A 24,788-nucleotide genomic window follows, 5' to 3' on the forward strand; every position below is an offset into this window, starting at 1 on the left:
ATTAACACAGCATTTCATTTAGGGAGTAAGTGTTCTTAGTACGTGTCAACTTCAAGTGTCTTTTATGAAAGCAGCCATTTTCAACTTGTGCTTCACAAATTTGCCAGCATGGGTAGCAGCACTTACGTCTCGGGCAGGTATATTCTGGTGGCTGAACGGTGACCTTTTCCTTAACAATGGAGGATGGAAGGTCTTGATTGCAGATTCATTTCTGCCATTATGTCCATGCTTCAGCAGCGCTTCTCTTCCTAGGGCTAGCCTTATCTGGTGGCTATGTGCTTTAAAAAAGAAGCTGTAGGCTTGAGGGGTATTGTGAAATCTCTGCACACCCAAGTGTGCCTGACTTCAGGTGCCGTTACATCACCATCAAGAGGACTGCTACTAAGGAAACTCATTCTCAAACCCTGAACATTTTCACTGAAATACTGGGCACTTTTTCGCAGCTTAGTGTCCAGGCCTTCCAGCCCAGAGAGGGACCCTTCTTTCATGTCTCTCTTCTAAGTATTTGCATCAGCTGGACTCAAGTGAGCAGAGTATAAACCCCCTTCTAATCAGGATCACCGTTACTGAAGGAACGGGATTTATTAGGGAAAGGTTGGCTTAATGAAACAGCAGAAAAGCTTCAAGAACCTGTGTTTCATTTTGCTTCGTCCTGCTCGCTCTCTTAAGAATACTTATATTTCTCATCAATAGAGCACTCTCACGTAATTCATGAGCTGCGACACACGAACAGGTTACAAGCGCCACATCCTAATGCGGGAGTTTCTCCATGTTATGCTGCTTAAATATTTTTGTCCTGTTTTAATATTCCTTAACCTGCACATGGCGACTGATCCCAAATTACAGTGAAAAGTAAGCCATAACATAAAACCACGAAAGACTGAAAATGTGTTTTTCACAGAACAATTTATAGGCAGTCAAGGGTTTGAAACTTTCCTTTTATTGCATTTATTTCTTCTTACTTTACAAATACTTATATGCACTGATACAAATGTTCCTTCACAGAAGGTACATTTTTTTTTTAAAAAAAAGGGCTAGGGCATCATCCAAAATAAGCCATTTATTGTTCATTGATATAAAACGTATTCATGTTTCTTGGAGGTGTCATATCCAAACCACTGTTCATCCAAATTTCTTGCATGATCTGCTCCCTGCGCTCTATCCTTTCGGCCAGTTCTGCCGCCTCTGTTGAATTATAACCTGAGTAAGAAGGTCTGTAAAGTCCCGCTATCTCATCCTGGACGTCCGAATCGGAGGAATCTTCCTCCTCCTCCTCATTTTCACTGGTCTCGTACGCTCTGTCACTTTCTGGCACTAACTGATCCTTCTTTCTGTGCAATTTCTGGAAGTCATTTGAGCATGACACGCGAATCACCAAAGCACACAGCGTGAATAATAATCCCACACAAACGCTGGATACGAACAGGAGGGCAGTTCTTTCAGGGTGATCTGAAATCAGAAAGCCAGTCCTTAAACACTTTACAAACTCTGCCAAAGCCTAGCTACAAAAAAAGTCAGCTGCCATTTCTGAAGCTCCCCGCATTACGTGGCCATAATGGTGGGGGTACCTGGGAGGCTCTGTCATGCACCAAAAGCACCCTCACTTGCTGTCTGAATGCTGCCGCCTCTGCCTCTTCAAATCACTGTGGAAAAATCTCAGCCTCTTAATAACATTCTAAAATAACAACATTATCCCATCGTTTTATCAGCAGTTTGCTAGCATTGCCAACGAGCTACCAGAAGCAGACCCTTTTTTTTTCTCCCAGCCATCCTGCCAAGACAGGCCTTACCCTCATGAAGGGGGGCATGGGAAGAGCAAGTCCAGGCTCCCCAGAGCTACAGCAGCATCTCCAGGCCAGGCTGGGTTGGCAGCATTTTTCTTCCTCAACATAGTCTGAGACCACTTCTCAGCACAGCAACAAGCGAGACAGATGTGGAAAAGGCCTTTCTCAATGGGTTGTAAAATCCTACCCTGGCTGCTTGGGGTGTTGCTGGGAGGTCTTGAGGTGGGTCTGAGGGCTTGGGGACAGCTGCTGGGGTAAGCCAGGTGCCACCGGCAGGGACAGTCAGCAGGCTGCAGCCACCCTTAGTGTGGGTGGGGGAAGCCCTTGCAAAGGCTGCACAATGATGCTCGACAGCTGTGTGGCTCTTGGTGTTTTCTAGATCAGCAGCCTTAGCTCCAGAATCACTTCTCAACATCAGCCTTTGCTCACTTCTAAAATCCATGATGTTCTGTGGTGTTGTTAGACATCTGGTAGTCACTAATTTATTTGCCTAAACAAAATTTGCCTTAGTGCTGCTAAGTCACAAAACCTGCCATGCCCCATATCAGAGACAGCTGGGTTTGGTGGGTTTTTTTAATGCTCCTCAATGATCCTTGTATGTATGCACACCAATATTTCCAAAAATGGATGTCTCCAGTGCTGCTCCCAGATCAGGACCAGGTTTTCAAAAATAGTGAACAACTGACAGTCCCCATTGAAAATATTCATTTAAAAAAAAATCTTGGCGGCAGTCTCTAAAAGAGTTTGGATCCTTCAAGATGGAAAATATTCTATAAATATCAATTATGATGCAATTGTCCCATCCACAAGACCGTGATTATATTGTAATAATAACATTACTATGAGTGTGGTATAACCAGTTGTGACCTTCTGAGGTGATCCTCATTTTTCCCAAAATGCCACAATCTAATGAACCAAAGAATCTCAGCCTCATTTTCCTACCTCTAATGTATGCAAATGTAGCCAAGGAGTTGCTAACAAAAGTTCCATCTTTCTTTGGAAGTCTTGATTCCTTTGGATCAAGGTCAATACCTGTGACACGAAGAGGGAAAGCAAATTCAATCATATCATAGATGATGAAGCTGAGAAGCTGATACTCACCCAATAACTTTTGAACTAACAAACAGGTCTCTCTAAAACACAGGCAGGCCAGTACTATGCCGTAAGAAACTTACAGAGCATTAGACCAAGCAATGTTTAATTTAAAAAAAAATATTGAAATGAAGTATAAATAACAAAGTATTGAAAATATCGAATATCTAGAAAATTGCAAAATTACTTAAAAGAATCTATTACTAAGTGAAACCCCTTGCTGATTCCCATTAAGCTTTCTGAAATAATTTATTTCCATTAAGCTTCACAGCTCTCAAATGGACTTCCCAGTCCAATCATTGCAGTACACTCCTGTTATTGATGACAGCGAATACGCATCAGCCATATCATTAATTTGATTTGCCTTTGCGAAGGGCAGGTGTTGGCATAACTCTTAAAAGACTCTTCACCCTGAAACAACTGCAGTTTCACTTTTACTCTTCCCTCAGTTCAACCAAAGTTAGAAGGCAGCATGCTGGTTATGGGTAGGTCTGGATGGGTCACTCATTTTGCAGCAGCGCTGTGACAGCAGGACCGTGCTCGTGTGGGTCCCGTCCTGCTCCCAGCCCATCACGCCGCCCTCCATGGGGAAGAGCAGCTACTTCAGCAGGGTTTCCATTACCTCGTCCCGCCCCCCCTCAGACCAAGCTCTGCAGTGGGAAAATGTCCTGTTTCAATCAAAGACAAAGGACAACGGCAAACCATATTTTTTTGATGGTTCGTACCATCGTTCTGCTTGACGGAAGACTTGCTATCAGTGGCCAGGGGGTTGACAGCCGTGAGGATAAATTTAGGAACTGAAAAGATGAAAGACAAATTATGTACTGTTAGTTTGAGGAACCAGATCCCCAGTTACTTACCAATCCCACTGCTAACCCTGGCTTTATTAACTGGGTTTCCAATGGTGGTACTGAAGGGATTGGAGCAAGTGGCTCCACTGCTCAGAGATCAGAATGAGTGGCTGCATCCAGAGCCAGCGTGAGCAAGTGCCAGCCCTGCCGGTGTGCAACCCTGGCCCCGGTGCTGCAGCCAGCCTGCGCTTCCTCAGTAGCCCAGGGATGCTCCCTCACGCCCAAAGGCCAGGAGCGTTTGCAATGGTGGTGGTGGTGCGGCCCCAGGCAGAGCTGTGCTGCTTATCCCCACCATACCAGCCCCTGCTGGGGCTGCTGCCACTGTGTTGCCTTGACTTTTACTAACCTAGTAATACTCTAACCCTGACAGCTGGCAAATGCAGGTCCCTGCATATGCAGGAGCCCCAGGAGAGGGGCTGTGCTGTGACGTGTCCTTCTCCCTCCACCACCACCCACATCCCACACTGGGATGCTGTGGCATGAGAGAGTGGCAATAAGGCCGCTGCTCACGAGGTTACCACTGGGTGGGGAGAAAAAGGAGGTGGGAAGGAGAATAAAGTAACTGGGAAGAGGACTGAAAAGAAGATTGGGTGGGCAGGGAAGGGAGAAAAGGGCAAGTGAGGCAGGCAGAGTGAGCCTGAGGGATGGGATGCACAGGAAAAGAGTCAATAATTTTCACCTCAAGATCAGCAAAACACCAAAGGGGACAGATAATGAATGCTGTTGTCTCTTGCTAAAGGCTACTAAGGGCAGCTCTGGACCTGTGACCAGATTCACACACTTGGTCCTGCGCCCCCGTAGAGCTCCAGGAACATCAATGCAGCTGCATACAGTGGGGGGTCCTGCCCCCTTGTTTTCTGCCCCTCCTTTTTTTCTACTCCACAAGGGGTGTGCCAACCAGTGGATAGGAGATAAAATTGGCCAACAACTGGACTACAGTCAGATGCTAAACTGTGTCTAGATACTGTTTTTCCATGAAGATAAATTCACTGTATTCCTGAGATAACTATTTGTTTAAAGTCTTGGGCGACACCCCCTGCACAGCCTCTGGGACAAATGGTCACCAAGGAGGAAGGTGCTCAGGATGGGAAGAAATGCACTGGGTGGGAGTGGGCTGCGTACTTCTCATTTCATTAATTCTTCCTTTGATAAGTTTTCTTAAAATAATTAGAAGAGCTAAAAGCAGGTGCATCATGCAGACATTGAGAGTTCACTTACTCTGTGTTAGATGAATGGGCCCTTCAGCTACCCAGATCTTGGCACCTGTTCCCTGCACTATGTGAAGGCAGATTGATTGATTTTCAGACTGATGTGAAGGGGGGGGGAAAAAGAAGAAATTTCAAGTATGAAACTCACCTCTATTCCACAAAGAAACATTTGCCAATAAATAGTGTTAAGGAAAGTTAAATGAAACAGAGGGGACTGAGGTTTGGGCCGCAGCATAGTTTTCATTTGAAAAATAACTAAAAATAGCATGTCTTTCTGAGCAGAACTTTTCTTTGTGTGTGGGCTCAAAGTCATAGCTGTTTCCTTTCCTGACGAAGGAATTTTTTGGGACTTTTAGCTCCTGTTTGCAATAGAAGGCCAACAGAGCTAAGGGAGAATGAGCTCATTTCTATTTTGGCTTGCACCTCGTCGTGATTCTGAACCGTTTTCCAGCAGCAGAGTGTTTTTGTTAGTGCATGAGGCAGAGAGTGACCAGGTTGGTCTGCTTTCAGACTGCAGTTTGAATTTGCAGGCCTGGCTGTTATGAACAATGTGCATGTGTTACGAACAACATCCTGGGAGGATGCACCATACGCAGCGCCTTTGTGTGACCTGAGGCTCCTGTCGCATAGCCTGGTGCCCATGTGGGGACTCCTTCATCTGTGCTGATGTCCCTCCTGCTCCCCTCCCAGGGGGAACTTCCCATGGCTTTGCTCGCTACAGAACTGAATCCTTTCCCCATGTGTTCCCATCAGGTTTGAATGGCTATTTAATATGCCATTCAAATATTTGTTGTAGGGGAATGCTTAATTCAAAATGGCATGGACAAAAAAAAAAGGCTCCTGTTTGCTTGCGTTGTTAATTTTCATTATGGCTTTGCTTCAGACACAAGGACTTCACCTAGGACAGGCTGCATCAGGTCGCTGAACAGAATAACTGGTACTAGCATGAGGAATTTTTATCAAGATAATCACATCTATACTACAACTTGTGCCAGCACTGCTTTGTCAAGTAGGGTTGGAGTCAGTCACCTACTGCAAGTTGCCAAAGGCAGCCCACAGAAGGATTTTGAATGGTATCCAGGGAGCACAGATACAACACAGGGCACTGGGAGCTGTTTCCTGATCAAGGCTCCTGAAATCCAGCCTCAGCAAGGGCCAGGAGATGTCATGTTGTGCAAACATGAAATGACGCTGAGCAGGTCATCAGGGACACTGAGACTGTGAGAAACCAGCACCTCGTGGCTCCTGCTAAGTTTTTACTAGCAGGAATTAACTGCAAAAATAAAAATGCAACCAGACACACTGGCCCTAAACAGTTGCTGATCACGGAGGTGGGAGTATGATTTTTTTCACATTCCTGACCATGATGGAAATCATTTCAAGTGTAGCACAGCCTTCCGAGAAAATGGTCTGCTCTGTTGTGCTCCTGTCACTTCAGTGGGAGGCCTGTTTACCTTATCTTGGGCAACATCAGGTTAGCAGCGATCTTCTAGTGAGGGGAAAGAATGTAAAATGTCATTCTGGAATATGCCCAAACTCTTCCCATGTTCACTAGATGATATGTAAAATAATTAGACCTGCAAATCATTGCCTAATGCTTCAGACTGCACAGCTCAGTAGGATTTGGCAGAAGAAGAAGTCTTCGAAGTGTGCCAGCAACACACAAGAACACTATTTACTACCCACATGTTTTTTGCAAAACCACTTCACTAAATAACAGAATGCATAATCTCACTGCAAACAAACATACACTGGTTTTCTAGTACATAGATGTGCAAGAAAGAATGATCTGTTACAATTAGCCGCACTGTAATTAAAGAGAATTCCATTAAGTCATTCATAAAGTTACTACAGCATGAAAGCAACTGCACAATAACATAACATAACATATTAGTGCAAAGGCAGATCTTCAGCTCTCTTCAAAAATATAAAGCTGAATTACTGCAATGCCTCTCACCTGACAACTAACTCATGAGGAGACTGAGAAGGAAAATCTCTTATGCCAGCAAGGAAGCAGCCAGGACTCATTTTCCAATGATCTTTGGGTACACAGTGACCTGGTAATCAAACCTACACTGCTGTTCCCAAAAGCACGTCTCAGATAACCTGTGCCCTTTGACCACTACTTGCTAGAGATGCAGCAAAAGGACTCTGATACGGCCCCATGCAGCTACTGCTGGGACTCCCTACGGACCAGAAAGAGCCAGAAAGGAGCAGGGCCGGCAGCTTTCCAAGCGATGCACAGTAAGCAGAGAGGTAACTTGGTGCAAAAGCTTTTATGCATCCTCTGGTTGAAGCAGAGGTGCCTGAGAGACAATCACCCCTGACCCTCACCCTTCCGCCCCACAGCTAGCCAGCAGCAGAAAGCAGAGCCTGAGGAAAGCTGTTCAAAGCTGAAGAAATGCGCAGCCATTCCTAAAAATGTGCAATACCAAAATAAGGCACTACACTTAAGTTCTGCAACCACTTTTCTCTCACCTTCATTGATATTACACTTCGCTGTCCCACGGCCTTTGCTTTTGAGAAAAAGACTTGTAGGGAATTCTGCTTTCCCCAATGTAAATATATTAGTCTATGGTAAAGAATACAGAAAACTTCCCACTTCTCTGAGGAATAAGCTGAAGCAGGCTACAGTCCTGCAAGGGATGTATAAGCTCAGACCTTTACTTTTAGTGAGACTTTGCCCATGAGAAAGGAGATCCCTCTGCAAGGCTGAATGCTGTAGGTGTGCTCATGTGAATCAAGTTTCAGGACTGGGCTTGTACACAGTGCTTCAATTATGCCGGACTGCTTTACCTGCACTGACTGCAGGCAATGCCACGTTATTTTTCCTAGGTTTGTTGCAGGTGAATTCTGTAGAACAGACTCTCATTCTGATAGTATTTCTCAAAATATTAAAACACATACTTTATATTTTATTGTCAATTGCATTTTTATAGGGGAAAAAACCCTTAATGCCTGAGTTTATATTAGGTCGAGCTCTGCCTACGGGATTGTTCAGGTATTTGGTTGTTCTTGTATGGCTATGTCACAAACTTCTGATGTTAAAAGTAAAGGGAGATTTAGGAAGCCTGTGTGTGCGCGCGCATGTGCGTGTCTCTCCCCATACGTGTGCACCATTTGGCATTGGTCTGCTTTGCAAACAGAATGATGGCTTTAAAATGATCATGCATTTACTCTTACCACACGCATAGCTGACGTTAAGGTATTTTGTCACTCCAGGTAGGCACGGACTTCCAAATTCCCGGCTAGTGACAATGATTTTGCACCTTTGTTTCCCGGAACACCTTTTTGATAAAACTTCTAGTGCCGTGTAAGACAAACAGTCTGAAAGAAAAATACAAACCATAAATATACAACACTGGTGTTATCAGAAATAGAGCCGCTACGTGCACAACTAGAGATACAAATCTGCTATTTATTTCAGATATACGTTTGCCTATGCAAGATTTCAGAATTAAATAACTATTAAGGTTTGTCAATGCAAGGACGTCAGCTGCAATGAGAATGTTAACTTGCAGCAACCTACCTACCTCATGCTGACTCCCAGGTGCATGCCTTGGTTGAAGTAAGATTCATGTCAACCTCCAAATGAGGTGCCAAATATAAGACCTCTATGTTCCCTTCATGATGACTTGGGAAAAATAAGCACATTCAAATAGCTCTCCATCTATTCCATCTCAAGATGAGTGTGCAAGTAAAGGGAGAGGCAATGCTGCTTGCAGGGCTTTCTCTTGGACCCTAGGTTATCGAGACATTTTGATGGAATGCCTAATTTCAGTTCAAGTCAGGTGAGATCAATCTTTGTGTGTCATATCAGCCACAGCCACAGTGAAGTTCAACGTAGTGAAGGTAGCCTTTGATTTTTTATGCCTGTTGCCATGGAGAAGAGGTCAAAACAGGCTCAATATTTAACGAGGGAAACATTTGGCTTCTTCCTCCCATACCAAATTCCAGGCTGTTCTAGTAAGGCTGCAACCACAAGCCAAGTTTGCATGCCTAAAGCAACCTCAACGGCATCTACACTGCACTGCCTTCATTCCCTAATTACATGAAGTAACCCACATCATTTTCAAAGCAGCCTAAACCACCCCGACTTTGTGCAGATGGAGAGTCCAGATTGCTGAACCTCTCCCTGATGACTGAGCAAGAAGCATGCGCCATGTGTGAAAACCTGCCTTGCTAACCTCTACACTTGGAGTTGGGTTTTTTTATTTGAGACTTGTGCCTTCTACCACAATTTATAAAATAATAAAAACTTGATTATCAGGATTGTACATTGAAGCTGAAATTATTTGAGTGGGAAAGTATGTGTGTCAGGCAAACTTTAAAAAAAGAATGTCATTAAATTCCCAGTATCCGCATGTGTTAAACTCCAAGCCACAAAGGAAAAACACCCCTTAGTTTTTGTTTCTAAACAGAAAGTATGCAGAAACGACAAGTGTGGAGTAAGTAATACTTTCCTGAAGCTGTCTGCTTCCAGTCAGTGCCACCTCATGCATTTTGTGACTTTCTGTGGACGGCAGGTATTTCCCACTCAAGCCTTCTGAGGTAGTGACACTCTAGAGGTGTGAAAGCGTTATTTCTCTGGGCATTAAAGCACTCCTCCTTCCTGTAACAAAACTCAAATAAGGATGGCACCTTGTCACCTTCCAACTGCTGAAGCTCATTTGTGGCTCTTCAGAGGAAGAACAGTGTTCGCAAAGGCACTCCAGAAGTTTCCCAAATCAGTCTTGTTTGGAAAGAAACGGGAGGTTTGAGACTGGGGTTCTTGACAAAGAAGATTCACCTTTAATATGTGAAAATGGGGCAGATTTGTGATTTTGAGAGTTAATCCCCTGACGCCAGCACTACACAAGCCATATACTTGAGCAGAGCCAGTAGGAGATACTGGGCTGATTTGTTTGTTTGGCAAAGGGCTCATGGGTTATCTTTGGACATGGATTTTTAGGTGAGCAACTCTTTCTTTCCATAGACCTAAAAACCTAACACCCATGTGTCCCAGGAGGCTGCTGGGCCAGCAGGGAAGGCTGAACTAAAACATTGGATAGTTCTGATTAAGTAACTCATCCTTTTTAGATGGCAATTTTAGATGACTAAGGATATATTTAGGTGGACATTTTAGGCAGCCAACGAGCTTATTTTGGCAAGTACGGAAACAACCCAGGAGGAATTATCATCTAGAATCATAGAAGGGTTTGGGTTGGGAGGAACCTTAAAGATCATCTAGTCCAACCCCCTGCCATGGGCAGGGACACCTTCCACTAGACCAGGTCACTCAAAGCCCCATCCAACCTGGCCTTGAACACTGCCAGGCATGGGGCATGCACCACTTCCCTGGGCAACCTGTTCCAGTGCTTCACCACCCCCACAGTGAAGAATTTCTTCCTTACATCTAATCTAAATCTACCTTCTTTCAGTTTAAAGCCACTACCCCTTGTCCTATCAATACATGCCCTGCTAAAACATTTGTCCCCTTCTTTCTGGTAGGCCCCCTTGGGGCACTGGAAGACTGCTATAAGGTGTCCCCACAGTCTTCTCTTCTCCAGGCTGAGCAACTCCAACTCTCTCAGCCTGTCCTCAGAGAGGAGGTGCTCCACCTGTCTGATCATCTTTGTGGCCCTCCTCTGAACTCGCTCCAACAGGTCCATGTCCTTCTTGTGTTGAGAGCTCCAGAGCTGGACACAGTACTCCAGGTGGGGTCCCACCAGAGCAGAGTAGAGGGGCAGAATCACCTCCCTCAACTTGCTGGCCACACTACTTTTGATGCAGCCCAGGATCTGGTTGGCATTCTGGGCTGCAAGTTCATGTTGCTGGGTCACGTTGAGCTTCTTACCAACCAACACCCCCAAGTCCTTCTCCTCAGGGATGCTCTCGATCCATTCTCTGCCCAGCCTGTGTTCGTGCTTGGGATTGCCCCAACCCATATGCAGGACCCTGCACTTGGCCTTGCTGAACTTCATGAGGTTGACACACGCCCACTTCTCAAGGTCCCTCTGGGTGGCATCCCTATCCCCCAGCGTGTTGACTGCAGTACACAGCTTGGTGTTGTTGGCAAACTTGCTGAGGGCACACTCAATCCCACTGTCCATGTAGCCAACAAAGATGTTAAACGGCACCAGTCCCAATACCGACCCCTGAGGAACGCCACTCATCACTGGTCTCTACCTGGACATTGAGCCATTGACTGCAATGCTTTGAGTGTGACCATCCAGCCAATTCCTTATCCACCAAGCAGTCCATCCATCAAATACATGTCTCTCCAATTTAGAGGCAAGGATGCCATGCAGGACAGTGTCAAATGCTTTGCACAAGTCCAAATAGATTATGTCAGTTGCTCTTCCCTTATCCATCAACCCTATAACCCTGTCGTAGGAGGCCACCAAATTTGTCAGGCATGATTTGCCCTTAGTGAAGCCATGTTGGCTGTCACCACTCACCTCCTTATTTTCCATATGCCTTAGCAAAGTTTCCAGGAGGATATACTCCATGATCTGGCTGGGCACAGAGGTGAGACTGACTGGCCTGTAGTTCCCCAGGTCTCCCTTTTCTCCCTTTTTTAAAATGGGGGTTATGTTTGCCCTTTTCCAGTCAGCGGGAACTTCACTGGACTGCCACAACTTCTCAAATGTGATGGATAGTGGCTTAGCAACTTCATGCGCCAGCTTCCTCAGGAGCCACAGATGCAACTCATCAGGTCCCATAATTCATAAATGAATGGACTGGAAGCGCAATAACAACCTGGTAAACTGAATTATGTTTTCTACAAAATTTCCTGCCCTGGGAGCTACACACAGTGTCTTAAAAAACAGGAGGCTGTTGTGCTGATGGTTTTCTACAAATTCAGTGACGTGTATCAGTACATGTTTCATTTTGCCTTTGGTAGATGTTTGCTCATGTTTCTGTGGGAGTTAATAGTTCCTTATCATCTATATTCATGTTGGATTTGGCTCTACTACCTGAGGAGCCAGTTGTCATATGCCTGCAAGCTGTTGGCAGGCCAGTTTTTAGATAACTTCCCAAGGCTCGCCTGGTGACACAGGAGAGTAAATGCAAACCAAGGCTGGCTTGCTTTTGCAGGACAGCACAGAAGTTAACTGGAAAAGACCTATAACAACAACAACAACAACAACAAAAACCTCTATTTAAACAGCTTCCTGTGGTCTAACAAGATTTTGGCTTTTAGTGATTCAGTCAAAAAATGTTCAGTTTTTCTCTCTCTGGTTTACGTGCATCCTTGCTATCTCCCCACTCGCTCTCCCAGCAGCTACAACACCAGCTGAGCAATGAGTTCAGCTTGCAGGAATTCTGTGTACTTGGTACTGAAGGCCATTTTTTTAATGGCTGCATCTTTTCTCTGTGCAATCTCACACAAGCAGACATCACACAAGTGTACCTCCACCCAATTCAGAGGAATCAGTGTGTGCCAAAGGGACATTCAAGCTATTTTCAGCCAAACTTGTTTGGGGTCTAATAGCAATCCAGCTGCAGCAACGCAGAACTTGCATTAGTAGTAACTTATCCTCCTTCTGGCCAAACACCCCACTGCAGTGTCTGAATGAGACAAGGATTCAGTCAGTGCAGCATAGTCCCACTGAACGGTCCCGAAGAAATCACAGTCAGGAGATGAACATAAATATGCAATGTGTCTTCTTTTTGAATATCTAAGTAATGTTTGAACTACGCATGTTTATGGGGCTTGCTAAATTGGTACCATATGTTTAAAATATACTGCCTCTTGAAAGGCATGTTCCCAGCACGCTACAAGGCTGGTGGCATCCGCTAGCAGTGGTGGAAAAGGCAGCAATGTGTGGCTGGGAAAACACTCCATTCTTCACGCCTTTCTCCCAAAGTTGCCTGCTATACACCAAGACTGCTGGTGGATCTTTTGAAATAGACACTTACATGGATGGCATGGAGATATGGGTGTCAAGAAGAGGTTCTTCATTCAGTAATAAACTATCAAATCTGACTGCCGCTATTTAACAGTTAGAGTAGAAAGCCTTTTTTCTGGAGGAAGGGCTCTTTCAGCTCTGTAATTGGCTTTGTTTAGGAAAGTTTTGGCATGCAAATGACATGCCATAAATCATGCAGGCTTTAATGAGAAGCAATTTGTCTTCTGGTTTCTTAAGGCTTCTCTCACTTCAGACAGTAGGAGCTTTCCCTCCCTTTCTTTCCCCCCGCCACACAAGACCTGCCAGTGATGAAGCAGCCAGAGCTGGCCTAAGTGTCTTGTGCCAAAGCGCTGGCAACAGCATCCTGTCACACCCTCTCCAAACATTACTAATTGCTGTCTTCTCCCAAATCACTGTGTACTGGGTCAGCCTTAAGACATGGTGGGTGGGGATGTGTCTCAAATGTAGATCCGCATGACATATAAAGTAATGTGATGGTGAAGGACCAGGGCACCCAAAAAAGAAACCCCTCCACAATTTGTCACTCCAATACTGGAGCCCAGCTGCTTCTTGCTTTCATCCCAAACCTATGCTGCTTTCTGCTTTCTGGGCTGTGCCTACCCGCAAAAGGATAAGGAGCTTGCTGTTAAAATCAACTGAAAGCAAAGATTTCACACTACCAAATCAGGATGGCTTGTGCTTTGTGGAGCCCCAATATCATCTCTGGGGATAAGAACTGACAAGGGTAAACTATGGAGTTCAGAGCAAGCTAAGGCTGCAGACTCCTAAAGAAAGTTACTGTAATAATATGGTAATTTATGCAAGAGCATGGCACACAAGGTCCTGCCTATGAATCAGAAAAGAGCCATTTGAACCTCGGATTCTAGCAAAACACATTCCAGGTCCAAGTATTGTCAGTAAACAAGGCAGTACGATACGCTAAAAATACTACTTACTGCCAGCGTAGGCCATTCCTTAGAAGTGACTACAGCACCCAGGCTTTCTGAAAAGCTGCACCCTCTCTCTCCCTCTCACTGCAGTGCCTGTTGTGAGGCACTTGTAGCCTGCGTGAGATTAGCCCATTGCTTGGTTTTATTTACAAGTGGCTCTGAGTTCAGAATTCAGTCTGTAAGTATTTTGCACAAAAAAAAAAAACCCAACCTGGTCTTTCTCTCCTTCCTGCACATGCATATGGACAGAGTGGAGGATCCAACTGCCAGCACAAACACCAAGGGCAAGAGACAAGTGGAGCTCCCCACTTGCTGGCAGCAGCAGGAACCCTCTGCTCAAATGCTTGTTGCTTTGTTTTGCACCACTTGGGTCGCCATGTATACAGGCAGGAGTTCCTTGGCTTACTTTAGACTCGAGCGCCAAGTGTACTTTTCCAAACAGTTCAAAAATCTAAGCTAGGAAAAACTGTACACCAGAAAGTCCATGAACTGCTAGTAAAGAAAACTTTAATGGATGAAGTGATGTGCATCTGAGCAACTTCAAGTAAATTCAAGCAACTTCAAACAGCTGCTCAGCCAAATGTGACCTTCCCTCTTCATCTCAGCAGAAAGTTAACTGGACTTTAAAAATGGTGGCTGCTCTCTTCTTCCCTTCAAACAATGGCTTCTCTCCTGCCATTGATTTGAACACTTTTTCTTTTTGGGAAGCTTTGTCTTGACAAGACTTGCTGGCGCCAAGGGGTGCAATGGCTCCTGCTGGCACCTTCTGGGGCCCAAAACAGCTACTAAGCTTCCCAGTTTGCTCAGGCTGCCCAGACAAAGAACTTTTCATATCTGAGGTCTGCACACAAAGGGAGTTGACTTAAGGATTTCTGTGGTGGAAGCAAAATTGAACAATTTTATCTTTACTTTTGCACGCATGACCTGGTTTCAGCTGGGATAGAGTTAATTTTCTTCAGAGTAGCTAGTACGGGGCTTTGTTTTGGACTTGTGCTAAAAACAGTGTTGATAATGTGGAGATGTTTTAGTTGCAGCTAAGTAGTGCTTGCACTAGTCAAGGACTTTTTCAGCTTCCCATGACCTGCCGGGTGCACAAGAAGCTGGGGAGGGGATGCGGCTGGGACAGCTGACCCCAACTGACCAAAGGGATATTCCATACCGTATGACGTCATGCTCAGTATATACAGCTGGAGGAGAAAATAAGGAAGTGGGGGATGTTTGGAGTGACGGTGTTTGTGTTCCAAGTAATCATTACGTGTGATGGAGCCCTGCTTTACTGGATATGGCTGCACACCTGCCTGCCAATGGGAAGTGGTGAATGAATTCCTTGTCTTGCTTTGCTTGTGTGTATGGCTTTTGCTTTACCTGTTAAACCATCTTTATCTAAACCCATGAGTTTTTTCACTTTTACCCTTCTGATTCTCTCCTCCATCCCACCAGGGGGGAGTGAACAAGCAGCTGCATGGGGCTTAGTTGTTGGCTGGGGTTAAACCACAATAACCCACAAAATTCAGTTCACTGTTGTCTCCCACACCCAAAGCTGCAAGACACTAGTGGCAGAAGCTGCAAAAGCAGATGTCAACCTACCCCACATCCCTGAGCCCTGGTCCTGCTATAGAACAATGCATCTGCATCTACCCTGCTTGCACCTTCACTCTGCCTTCACAGCTGGAGCACACTTGCTCTTTCACGGTGCCCCTGTAAGAGATCCTGTACTGGGTTATTAAAATAACTGCTCTGCAGCCCCAGCCTTCTTCCATTCAGGAGCTTGCCCCTGGCAAGACTGCCCACAGGGCTTGTGTTTGAAATCAACCCCATAGCTGGTAAATATATGCTAAGCTTAGGATGCTCAGGAATGGAAGGGCATACCCAGACCTTGAACCAGTGATACTTGCAGTCTAGAAAGGACTTAGTCACCTTCTTTGTAGCAGCTCTGAGCTATAAGCTCTGGCTTCTTCCCCCAGCAGACAACTGGCCTCAGTGTTTCTGTTAATTGACTAAGTGCTCCTTGAAGTGTCAATATCCAGCATTTCCTAAATTTTGGCCAACTTACATGGTTTCTGTTTTATTGCATCTAGAAGTCTATAGCTAGCATGAACATAATAACTTCAGTATGTAAGCATTTCCAGATCTGCCTATAGCCATTTGTACCTTTATTTCATTTACATCTGCTCTCAGGAGACTTATACAAAGGACTGGCTCACAGTAGGAGTACACGTCTCTCAGTAAGAGAAAGAAACCAAAAGCTTTTCAACCACTGTTAGTAATAGATGTAGGCCCTTTGAATTGTGCACAATACTGATACAAAAAATAAAAAAAGAAAAAAAAGGAATCACAGTATCACAAAATACTGTTATGTAACAAAATCATGATGCCTTGTTGGGCTGGAAGGAACCTACAGGATCTTGGAAATCTTTCTTTCCTGCCTTGCTAACACCCCTTCTTCTCAGCTGAATGCCATTTCACTGGGAAAAGGGGATTAGGACAACACCCAGCCCCAGGGCATGTCACGCCATGGTGCAAGCTATGATGAGAGTGCCTGAATTCTCCACCTCTCCTCTCAACCTCCCAAAAGTGGGAACAGAGGAGAAGAGAGAGGGCTGTGCTGGAAAGGACCCTAGCTTCCAGCAATGAAGATATGCAATTCAGGGCTCTGCTGGTCATTAGTGCTCAAGGGAATGCACATCTGACCAGCCAATGCACATCCACGTGAAATTTCTGGGAAGGACATTTTAGTGCACTAGCTTGCAAGTTGCAGCTAGAGATGACCCACTACCAAACCTTCTTTCAAGTACTTTCATGTATTAACAAGAGTAATTTATGATTTAAGAAGTGTTTGTTGACCTGAATCTTCCTTGTACTCTCTGTGGTAACCTGTTCTGGCACAACTCTTTAACTTCTTTTGGCCAACAAATTTTCCTTTTCCTCATGCACATGTTAGCACAAAGATAATATGTCAGAAAAGGCAACAACTCACACAGGAACAAACTGCTACAGCTTCCTGCTTTGGTGCTAGGCACAATAGATTCCTCTAAGCAGAACCATCTGCTACAAAACTGCACCCAAAAAGGTTTTAGTTTTCTTGAGAAGTTTTTTATAATCTTAGGAAAACAGGGAACTTACTTTCTCTAAATTCTGTACAGCCTTAACAGTGCCAGTCATTTGAACAGCTGCAGAAGCAGTACACTGCTCGGAGTTTTTTTATTTTCCTGCAATGATCCAGAGATCTTATAATGGAAATAATTCCCTGTTCTTCAGTGAACTCTGCTACTTATGGTCAGAGCTTACTTTGCAGAAGAAACTTTTCCTGAAGGCAAAATATCCTAAAATGCCTGGAGACAAGATTTTACACACTGTTCTTTGAAGTGGGCAACAGTGACAACTCATAGGAATGAATGGCCCTGATGATAACTCAGAGAGCAAGTCTAGACACATGTAAAAATACTTCAGTTTGATGGTGAAAGTGGTAAAAACCAGGAAAAATGTTTTGTAGCGATCTTATATGGAAACTTCACCTTCTTCGACAAATCTTCCCTCTCCCCCCCAAACTGCATCGAGCAAGATGAGTTTTCTAAGTGTAGATTTTGTTTCTGGTCATTTTTAACAAAAACAAGAGATATCTTGAAATAAAAGGTGCAAGTTACACATATAATTAGGTATCAGTCTTGGACTGAAGTAGTGCTGTCTTACCTACAGTACACATTAGAGAGTTTGTTGTCCTCAGTAGTTCAAATCTTTACCCAGATTCAAATCTTACCTGAATCAGAATAGGGACTCGAATGCATGTTTCCCAAAACCCACCCTGTGTAGGCTTTTCAATTGGCTTTGTCTCATGCTAAAGCTGTTCCATTGCCTAGGGTAAGCAAGACTTAGCCAGACCAGAGGACAACTCTACTGTAAAGGCTTTATCTAGCAGGGATGACACCCTGATGCCGTTACTCTTCTTCCTCCTCTGTATTGAAAATGGTACCTAACTTACATTATTAAACTGGCTCAGAAAACTGGTTCCAAAAGGAGGCAGTCATGCTAAATGTTCAGCTGAGGCTTGGGATCCTACAAGTGCTCCGAGGCCACACAGATATCACAAATACCAGAGATGGATTTATATACTCTGCTTCCTATATGGAGAAGAGCCTTTATGCTAAAGAAATTTTATGTTTTCCTGTGTTCCCTTTGAAGCAAAGCTCTGAAGATCTGTCAGCTGATTGGGTAGACTGTTCACAGAAAAGCAATAGTTCAGAATACATCTGTCTCAGTCCAAAGCTGCTGTTTGTCATTAATTGCTTATCAGCTACATTAAATGTAAATGAGGTCACCAAAATCTAGAGAAGTATCTAATCAATTCAATGACCAGTACTCCTAGCAGGGCCATATCAAGTATGGGTAAATGCAAAACTTCTGAGCTCAAAAGAGACTTCTGATACTTGTCATCAGGACCTACAGATGACTTCTCTTCTGGGTAGTACTAAAAAAATGCCTCACAGTTTCCTGTGATGGGGTGCAAGAACTGGAAAGTCTCAAGCACTGCCTTTAGGCTGAGATGCACAAATGTGGGTAGAAACAACATGGATGTCTGTTGGAGCAGATTTAGCATTTGGTGTAAACATATACAAGCATGTGGGCCCTGATTCAGGAATGAAGAGCAGCTGAAGCTGCTGAAGCTGAAGTTTTCTAGATTGTCTCAAATCATTAAAATCACACTGACATTAAAATTGCCATTGCTTTCTCTGAAAGAAAGGTACACAGACATTTAAAAAGTCTAATCATGCACCCGCTCACATCTGACTGTGCTTAAATAACCACATAAATAAGATTTAAACTCGAGATGGATAGATCTAGAGTCAATTTGATTTGGTTACTAAGTGCTAAGTCTTTTGTGATAACTGAATGCATACTCCCAAACCACATAGGTGCTTTTGAAAATTATACTCACTGCAGAGGGTTACTGGTACCATGCAGGAAGAAGCCAAGCACTTTCATTAAGTAACGGGAAATGTACACAAGGATCTACCTTCTAGATCTACCTTGTGTTTGTCTCAGGTTTTTGCTCTCTCCTATTAACACAGTTTTAGGTTGCTTTATAGAACACAAAACCAGCAACAGCCAGTGAGCTCAAGAGGTGCTGGCATGCAGGGGGCCACAGCAAAGAGTTTGATGCTGTTGCAAATTCTTTCTCTGTTTATACTGGGAAACTTTATCCAGTAAGGAGGGTTTGCAGCATTCTGATCTGTGAACTGTAAGTGCTGACATTAGAGGCATGTGAATGATTTCCAGAGGTGACTGAAGTGCAAGAAATAAATAAGATGGCAGCCTTTCCCAACCAACCGAGCTATCTCTGATCTGCTTTGTGTCATACACTAATACCACCGTCATGAAGGATGTATGAGTCTGTCAGAAACCTGCTAAAATGTTTCCTCCACAGAATAGATAGCTAGAGCTAAAGTCTGTGTGAAGGGCCACACAAGATAGCCTGTGTGAAACACAGATCTGGAAATTTTAAATAGATTATTTTCTAAGAACAGATTACAATTTCAGCCAATACATTTGTAATAATATCTATACAACTAAATAGAAACATTGGCTTGCAGACAAATGGCTTTTAAGACTAATAACTGATCTCTTCTTAATGTTAAGAGATGCTTTTTACAGATTTCACTTGTAGCATGTTTCTTAGGAGTAAAGTTCAGCCTTTGCATGGGACTGGCATCAGTCATGTAAGTCCTTCCCTGTGTGGTATTAAAGGTTGCAAACAGCACGCGTACCTTGTGCTGGCCTTCTCCACAGCATAAAAATTTACCTTCACACCTTCAGTGTCAACTGCTGAATATATTATTCATACAAGCATCAAGCACCCTCACAACCACATGCTACTATACTATATATACTATACTATATATATACTATACTATATATATACTATATATATACACACTATATACTATACTATACTATATATACTATACTACTATACTACTATATATATACTATACTATATATAGATATTTAGCAATAAAAAGCGAGTCAGAAGTCTTTAATCATATATCAGCTGAGACTATACAGCGAAGTCAATGACTGGTTATCAACATAGACCATACAATTACTTATGTTTTGGATTCTTTTACCTATTTAAAAGGGTCTGTGCCTGAAAGTGTTCACAGTCTGACCAAAGTAATATTACTATTACAGCAACATTAACATACTGCTTATATGTGAATTACTAATAATACAGTGACATTAATATTGTTTATTAATATATATATCAGGATGCATCTGCACTGGTAAATCAGCAGTGAGAGGGCATGTTTCTGGCACTGCAACGCAGTGCTCCATTCTGATCAGTACAGTCCCTGCACCCATCTGGCCCGGGTCAACAGCATCCTCTCAGCAACTCCCTATCACAGCTGAGGAGCTAGCACAGGCCAGGCAGCCCCAAGCAGTCATCCTGCTTTGGAGGGTAAGAATTTAGTACTGCCTACACAGGGCGTTCCTGCCTGCTGGGCTTGGTACCAGAGAGAAGTCCCAGGCACATTTAATTTTCTAGTGTATTACCACAGTCTTGGAGTCTGGTCATACAACAGCATCTAAAGCAATGGACCCTAACCTACGGATCCTATCCTTACAGCCTGCATTTAAGGCAAGGAAGAGCTGGCAGAAACAGACATTAAAGAAGAAGGTAACAGTAAGACAAGGTGTCATGACACTTGGGTTGCCTAATCATTGTTGGAAGTTAAAAGGAGGAAGAAAGGCTGGCATTTAGTATACATCACCCAAGTTCAAGACAGCCAACAGAACTAGAGTTTTTGATGTTAATCATACTAAGGACCGATCAACTATATGAAAGTTTATCACTTTGCTGCATTTCTTACTCTATGTTTCTCCCTCACACTGGGCAATTTGTTTGAGTTTCAGAAATAATCTCTCACATGCTTCAACCACTGGTGCTTCCAAAATGCCATTGCACTTGCACCTGAAGTTTTCTCCCCATCCTCGTGCACTCATTTGGAGAAAGTCTAGCAACAATGTAAAAACATACCGAAGGGGGGAACGTGCTCCACTTCTGTTGAGCAGACGTTCTCCTCGTGTGCCCATCTGCCATAGGTGGCAGAATAGATGATAAGGAACTTGGACTCCTGACAGTGGAGTTTGAGCTCCTGGTTTTCACATGCTGATTTGGTTTTGTATTCAGCTAAAAGAAAAGCAAACAACAATATGGTAGCATGAGGCAATTTACTCAGCTGGACTGCAAATAGCAGCACGACAGAAAACAGCTTTTCTGCAAGTTCTGTTGCAAGTGGTATGTGGCACTATTATAACCAGAGACAAAGCCAAGAGCAAAGCAGAGTGTTTCCTCCAACTCAATTGCTCCCATATGACTACCTAAAGCCTCCGGTTCCTTTTTGAAATGAATTATAAAGTTAACTTTTGCCAATCTCTTCTCCCAGTGGAACAGCCTCCCCCCTTCCTGCCCAATTTCCTGGCTTGCTTTCCACCACTGCTCAGTAGGAGAAGCCTCTTCCATTCCTTTTGTCTCTCCTCAGGACAATGGTGCATTCTATGCCTACTTCAGACGCCCGCCTGAGTGCTGAGAGCCTCCGACCACTCATCAATCATGGGGATGGCTGGCATCACCCAGTGCCACCGCATACAGCACTGAGCGACCGCCAAAGAATGGGAGGCACAAAGGCATGGGGATGGGCTGCGTATCCTGAGCCAGACAGTGCTCTCAGCTGTATTTGCATGGCTCCACCAAGGTCAGTGGGTTTCCCTGGGCGTGACTATCCAGCAAGGGCTCATTTGGAAGTTTTTCCTGACAAAGCTATGTGAATCGGGAGCCTGAGAAAAATACACCCCCTCCCTTTCTCAGCTGGCACAGGCACACTGGCAGTGCTCTCAGCACAGAGGTGGGGAAGCCAGTGAGATCGTCTTCCAGACAGCATAGTTTATCCCTCCTAGGGAACTGGTTAAAATCTGCCATCTGGCCAAGGAGGTCTCTTGCTGGCCTAAGCAGCAGCTCTGCTTGCAGCATGTTACTGCTCAAGTCTTCCTGTCTATGTATGGTGGCAAACCTTTATACTGCAGATAAGGCCAGGGAGAAGAGTATATTCTGCTCCATTTTTTTTGTCCTTCAAAAATGTGAAAACAGGAAAAGGAGGTTCCTGAGCTGAGCAGGAAAAAAGGGAAACCTTATTGTTACTGACTGGTATCCTTGTGAGTGGAGTGTGGGTGTTGGTGCTAGGGGCACTGAAGAGAGTAAAACCTCCTATCTATTCAATAAAGAAAGCATTATTGTTTTGTTTAGAATAGAACAGATAAAAAAAATGGCTTAATGTTCTTGGTAATAGTCCAGTTTCTTCCATTCAAGCTCACCAGCAGTCATAAGTTTAAGTCTAAAAAGAGTGATTTTAAAAAATAATTGACCTGCTGCAGATTGTTACCTCTGCAGAAGCACCTGCCATACCGTACACCCATGAGACCATGCCAAGAAAACAGAGGCTCTGATCTGAGGGCTGACAGTCTAAAGTGGGGCTTTGTGTCTGTACAGCTGTGCTCCGTGGTTGCTGCAGAGGCCATGGAAGCACAGACAACAGAAAAAAAACCTGCAAGTGGCATAAGACAAAGGGAAGAATACACCAGAGACATCTGTAGAGATACAGCAACAGGTGAAAATAAAATATTTCTAAATAGAGTAAAAACTAAGGGACTCAGACAATTGCTTAAGTGCCCACTTGAAAGCAAGGACATTGTAAAATACACTTAAAGTTATAGTCAAGTGACTTCCTGAGTACGGATGTTTTCCACAGCCAAGCCTAACAATATTGGTATCTTACTTACAAATATAAATGTCCTGTCACATGAAATCATGTAATTTGCACTGGAACTGGACTATTCCTCAGTTCTGGAGGCAGCACTTGCTGTTAAATACACTTTTCACCAGCTTTTGTAAAATCCAGATTACAGAGAATATTATATATTCAAAGTAGCTCATTTCCAGTGGGAAAAATATTAAGCAGCTTAAAAAAGTTAACAGACAGGATCCTAATCCACTTTTGATTAGTAAAAAGAGGTTTTGGATGACACAGACACAGTTATGATATTCAAATCCATCTACTAATAATGCAGTAATTGTAATACGTAAAAAAAAATCTTTAAACTATAAGATAATGAAACAGATCATAAAAATGTTAAATTTCAGACATTTTTTCCTTCTGATGACTGGCCCAGTAAATCTCCCTGGCATTCTTGTGTCAGTACCTTGCCAAAGATAACACCTGCCTACTCTGTTCCTCTATCTCTGCTCTGACTTCAATACTCTGCATAAATTTGCCTCTCAGTTTGATTGCCACCCCTGTTTCTATTCCACCAATGATGTCTATCTTAATGCTCCGATTAAAGAAAATCTCTTTTGTGCTTTTTCCTTTAGTTGTGGGATGGTATTTCTGAGTTGGCTGGTGAACCTACCCATAAATCATCATTCAACTATTTCCTTTGGGACCCATTTCAGCCACACTGGGGATTAGCTGCCAAAAAAAGCTGAGCCCCCAGGCTACTGGGGCTTGTTCTCATATACAATAGCAACAAGAAAAACAATCAAAATACACCAGTAAATGAAACCTCATGATAATTCTCTTAATCTTTCTTACACTTTTCTCATGTTCACAAAGTGCATTCTCTTTGAGGCAGGATTTGTCCCTTTACATATCAACATCAATTACCTGCGTAGATACAGGTGATTCCACAATGAAATTCTGTAATAAAGTTTAGCCACACGTGTACCCTCCAGCCATTTTTCTATAAATGAGAGGTAGCAGCAGAGGATCTTTGAAAGCTTTGGCCCTACCTCCTCAAGCATTTTTGCGTACCCCTTATAATGATATCTTCTTCATCATTTGGATCCTTAGCCCAAGCATCTGTTTTTGCTCTTCAGCTCTATCTTTCTAATATGACATTATCTTTGCCATCTCTATGAAAATAATTTCCAAAACATTCTTCCTTTCTAGGCTGATGTCTGACATCTGACCGTGCCAAAGTACACTGGTCATTAAATTGGCAGCAAGCACACTGAAGTTGTAAACACAGTAAAGAGCTAAGGTAAAGCAGAAAAAAACAATTTGCTATTAATCTGGAAGTCCCAAAACTTCACAGGGATTTATGCAAAGCCTTGTGCAGTGGCATTTTAACCAAAACAAACAACGAAACACACATAAAAACACATTTGCCTGATGTAGATTACTTACTAGGTTTGCATTTAAAGGAGACAAGGAGGAATTTAGTGGTCCCTGGACACAGATCAGGTCCAAAAACCCGACTATTGACAAGGAGCTGGCAGGATCTCAGGTTTTGGCATTCATCCAGCACTTTCTAGAACAACGGGCAAAAAGGATAGGCTTGAAAACAAGGTATGAAGCTACACAGCAATGAGAACACTTAGTTGTACTTTGTTCTATACAGGAAAGAAACCACACCTTTGCAACTTTTTGGCTATAAACACATAAGATGCATCTGTATCACTGGATTTAAGCCACATCTCTGCTGGGCTCTGAGTCATGGCCAAGCTTATGGGAACATACTCATCACAGTGATGCCCATGGCAACTTTGGATGTTACCAATTTGCTGTTGTTTGTCACTTTTCCCTCTGCTCCCAGCCAGTAGGCCAGACCTTGCTGTGTGCCACCACAGCCCCAGTGGTGCTTGGGACTCTGTGCAGGGCCCAGAGCAAGTGGGAACATGCTCAGCCCCCAGCCTCTTCACTGATGTGCCTGAGGCACTCACACACTCCTCACAGCATTTATAGGAGTGCAAGGTGGAGGTGAAGCATGGTAATGCAAAAACATGACTTTTTAACCATTTCATCTCAATCTGCTTAAGTTTACTTGATCATGCTCTGTAATATCTTCACTTGAAAGAGTTTTAATTAATGACTTGGTGTGCTTAATGACACTTGGGCACAAACCCAGCTTTAAGCCGTACATAGGACCTCCTGTTTAAGGGGCACTTACTTCTTGCTTG

The 24,788-nt window shown here is 43.7% G+C and overlaps 1 protein-coding gene across 2 annotated transcripts in view; it reads right to left on the minus strand.

The window, feature by feature from the left end:
* Positions 1-896: 896 nt before the first annotated feature.
* The window catches only part of EVA1C (eva-1 homolog C), a 42,497-nt gene continuing 18,605 nt past the window's right edge, over positions 897-24,788 (minus strand). For both annotated transcript variants that reach the window (XM_075100985.1, XM_075100983.1), the window contains exons 3-8: positions 24,016-24,139; positions 20,814-20,966; positions 8,119-8,262; positions 3,602-3,673; positions 2,727-2,816; positions 897-1,449 (exon numbers count right to left, since the gene is read on the minus strand). In XM_075100985.1, coding sequence (XP_074957086.1) covers positions 1,061-1,449; positions 2,727-2,816; positions 3,602-3,673; positions 8,119-8,262; positions 20,814-20,966; positions 24,016-24,139 — 972 coding nt within the window. In that variant the 3' untranslated portion in view covers positions 897-1,060. The remainder of the gene's footprint in view (positions 1,450-2,726; positions 2,817-3,601; positions 3,674-8,118; positions 8,263-20,813; positions 20,967-24,015; positions 24,140-24,788) is intronic.

This window comes from Phalacrocorax aristotelis, chromosome 1 (assembly GCF_949628215.1).
Source record: "Phalacrocorax aristotelis chromosome 1, bGulAri2.1, whole genome shotgun sequence".
Classification (NCBI taxonomy): domain Eukaryota; kingdom Metazoa; phylum Chordata; class Aves; order Suliformes; family Phalacrocoracidae; genus Phalacrocorax; species Phalacrocorax aristotelis.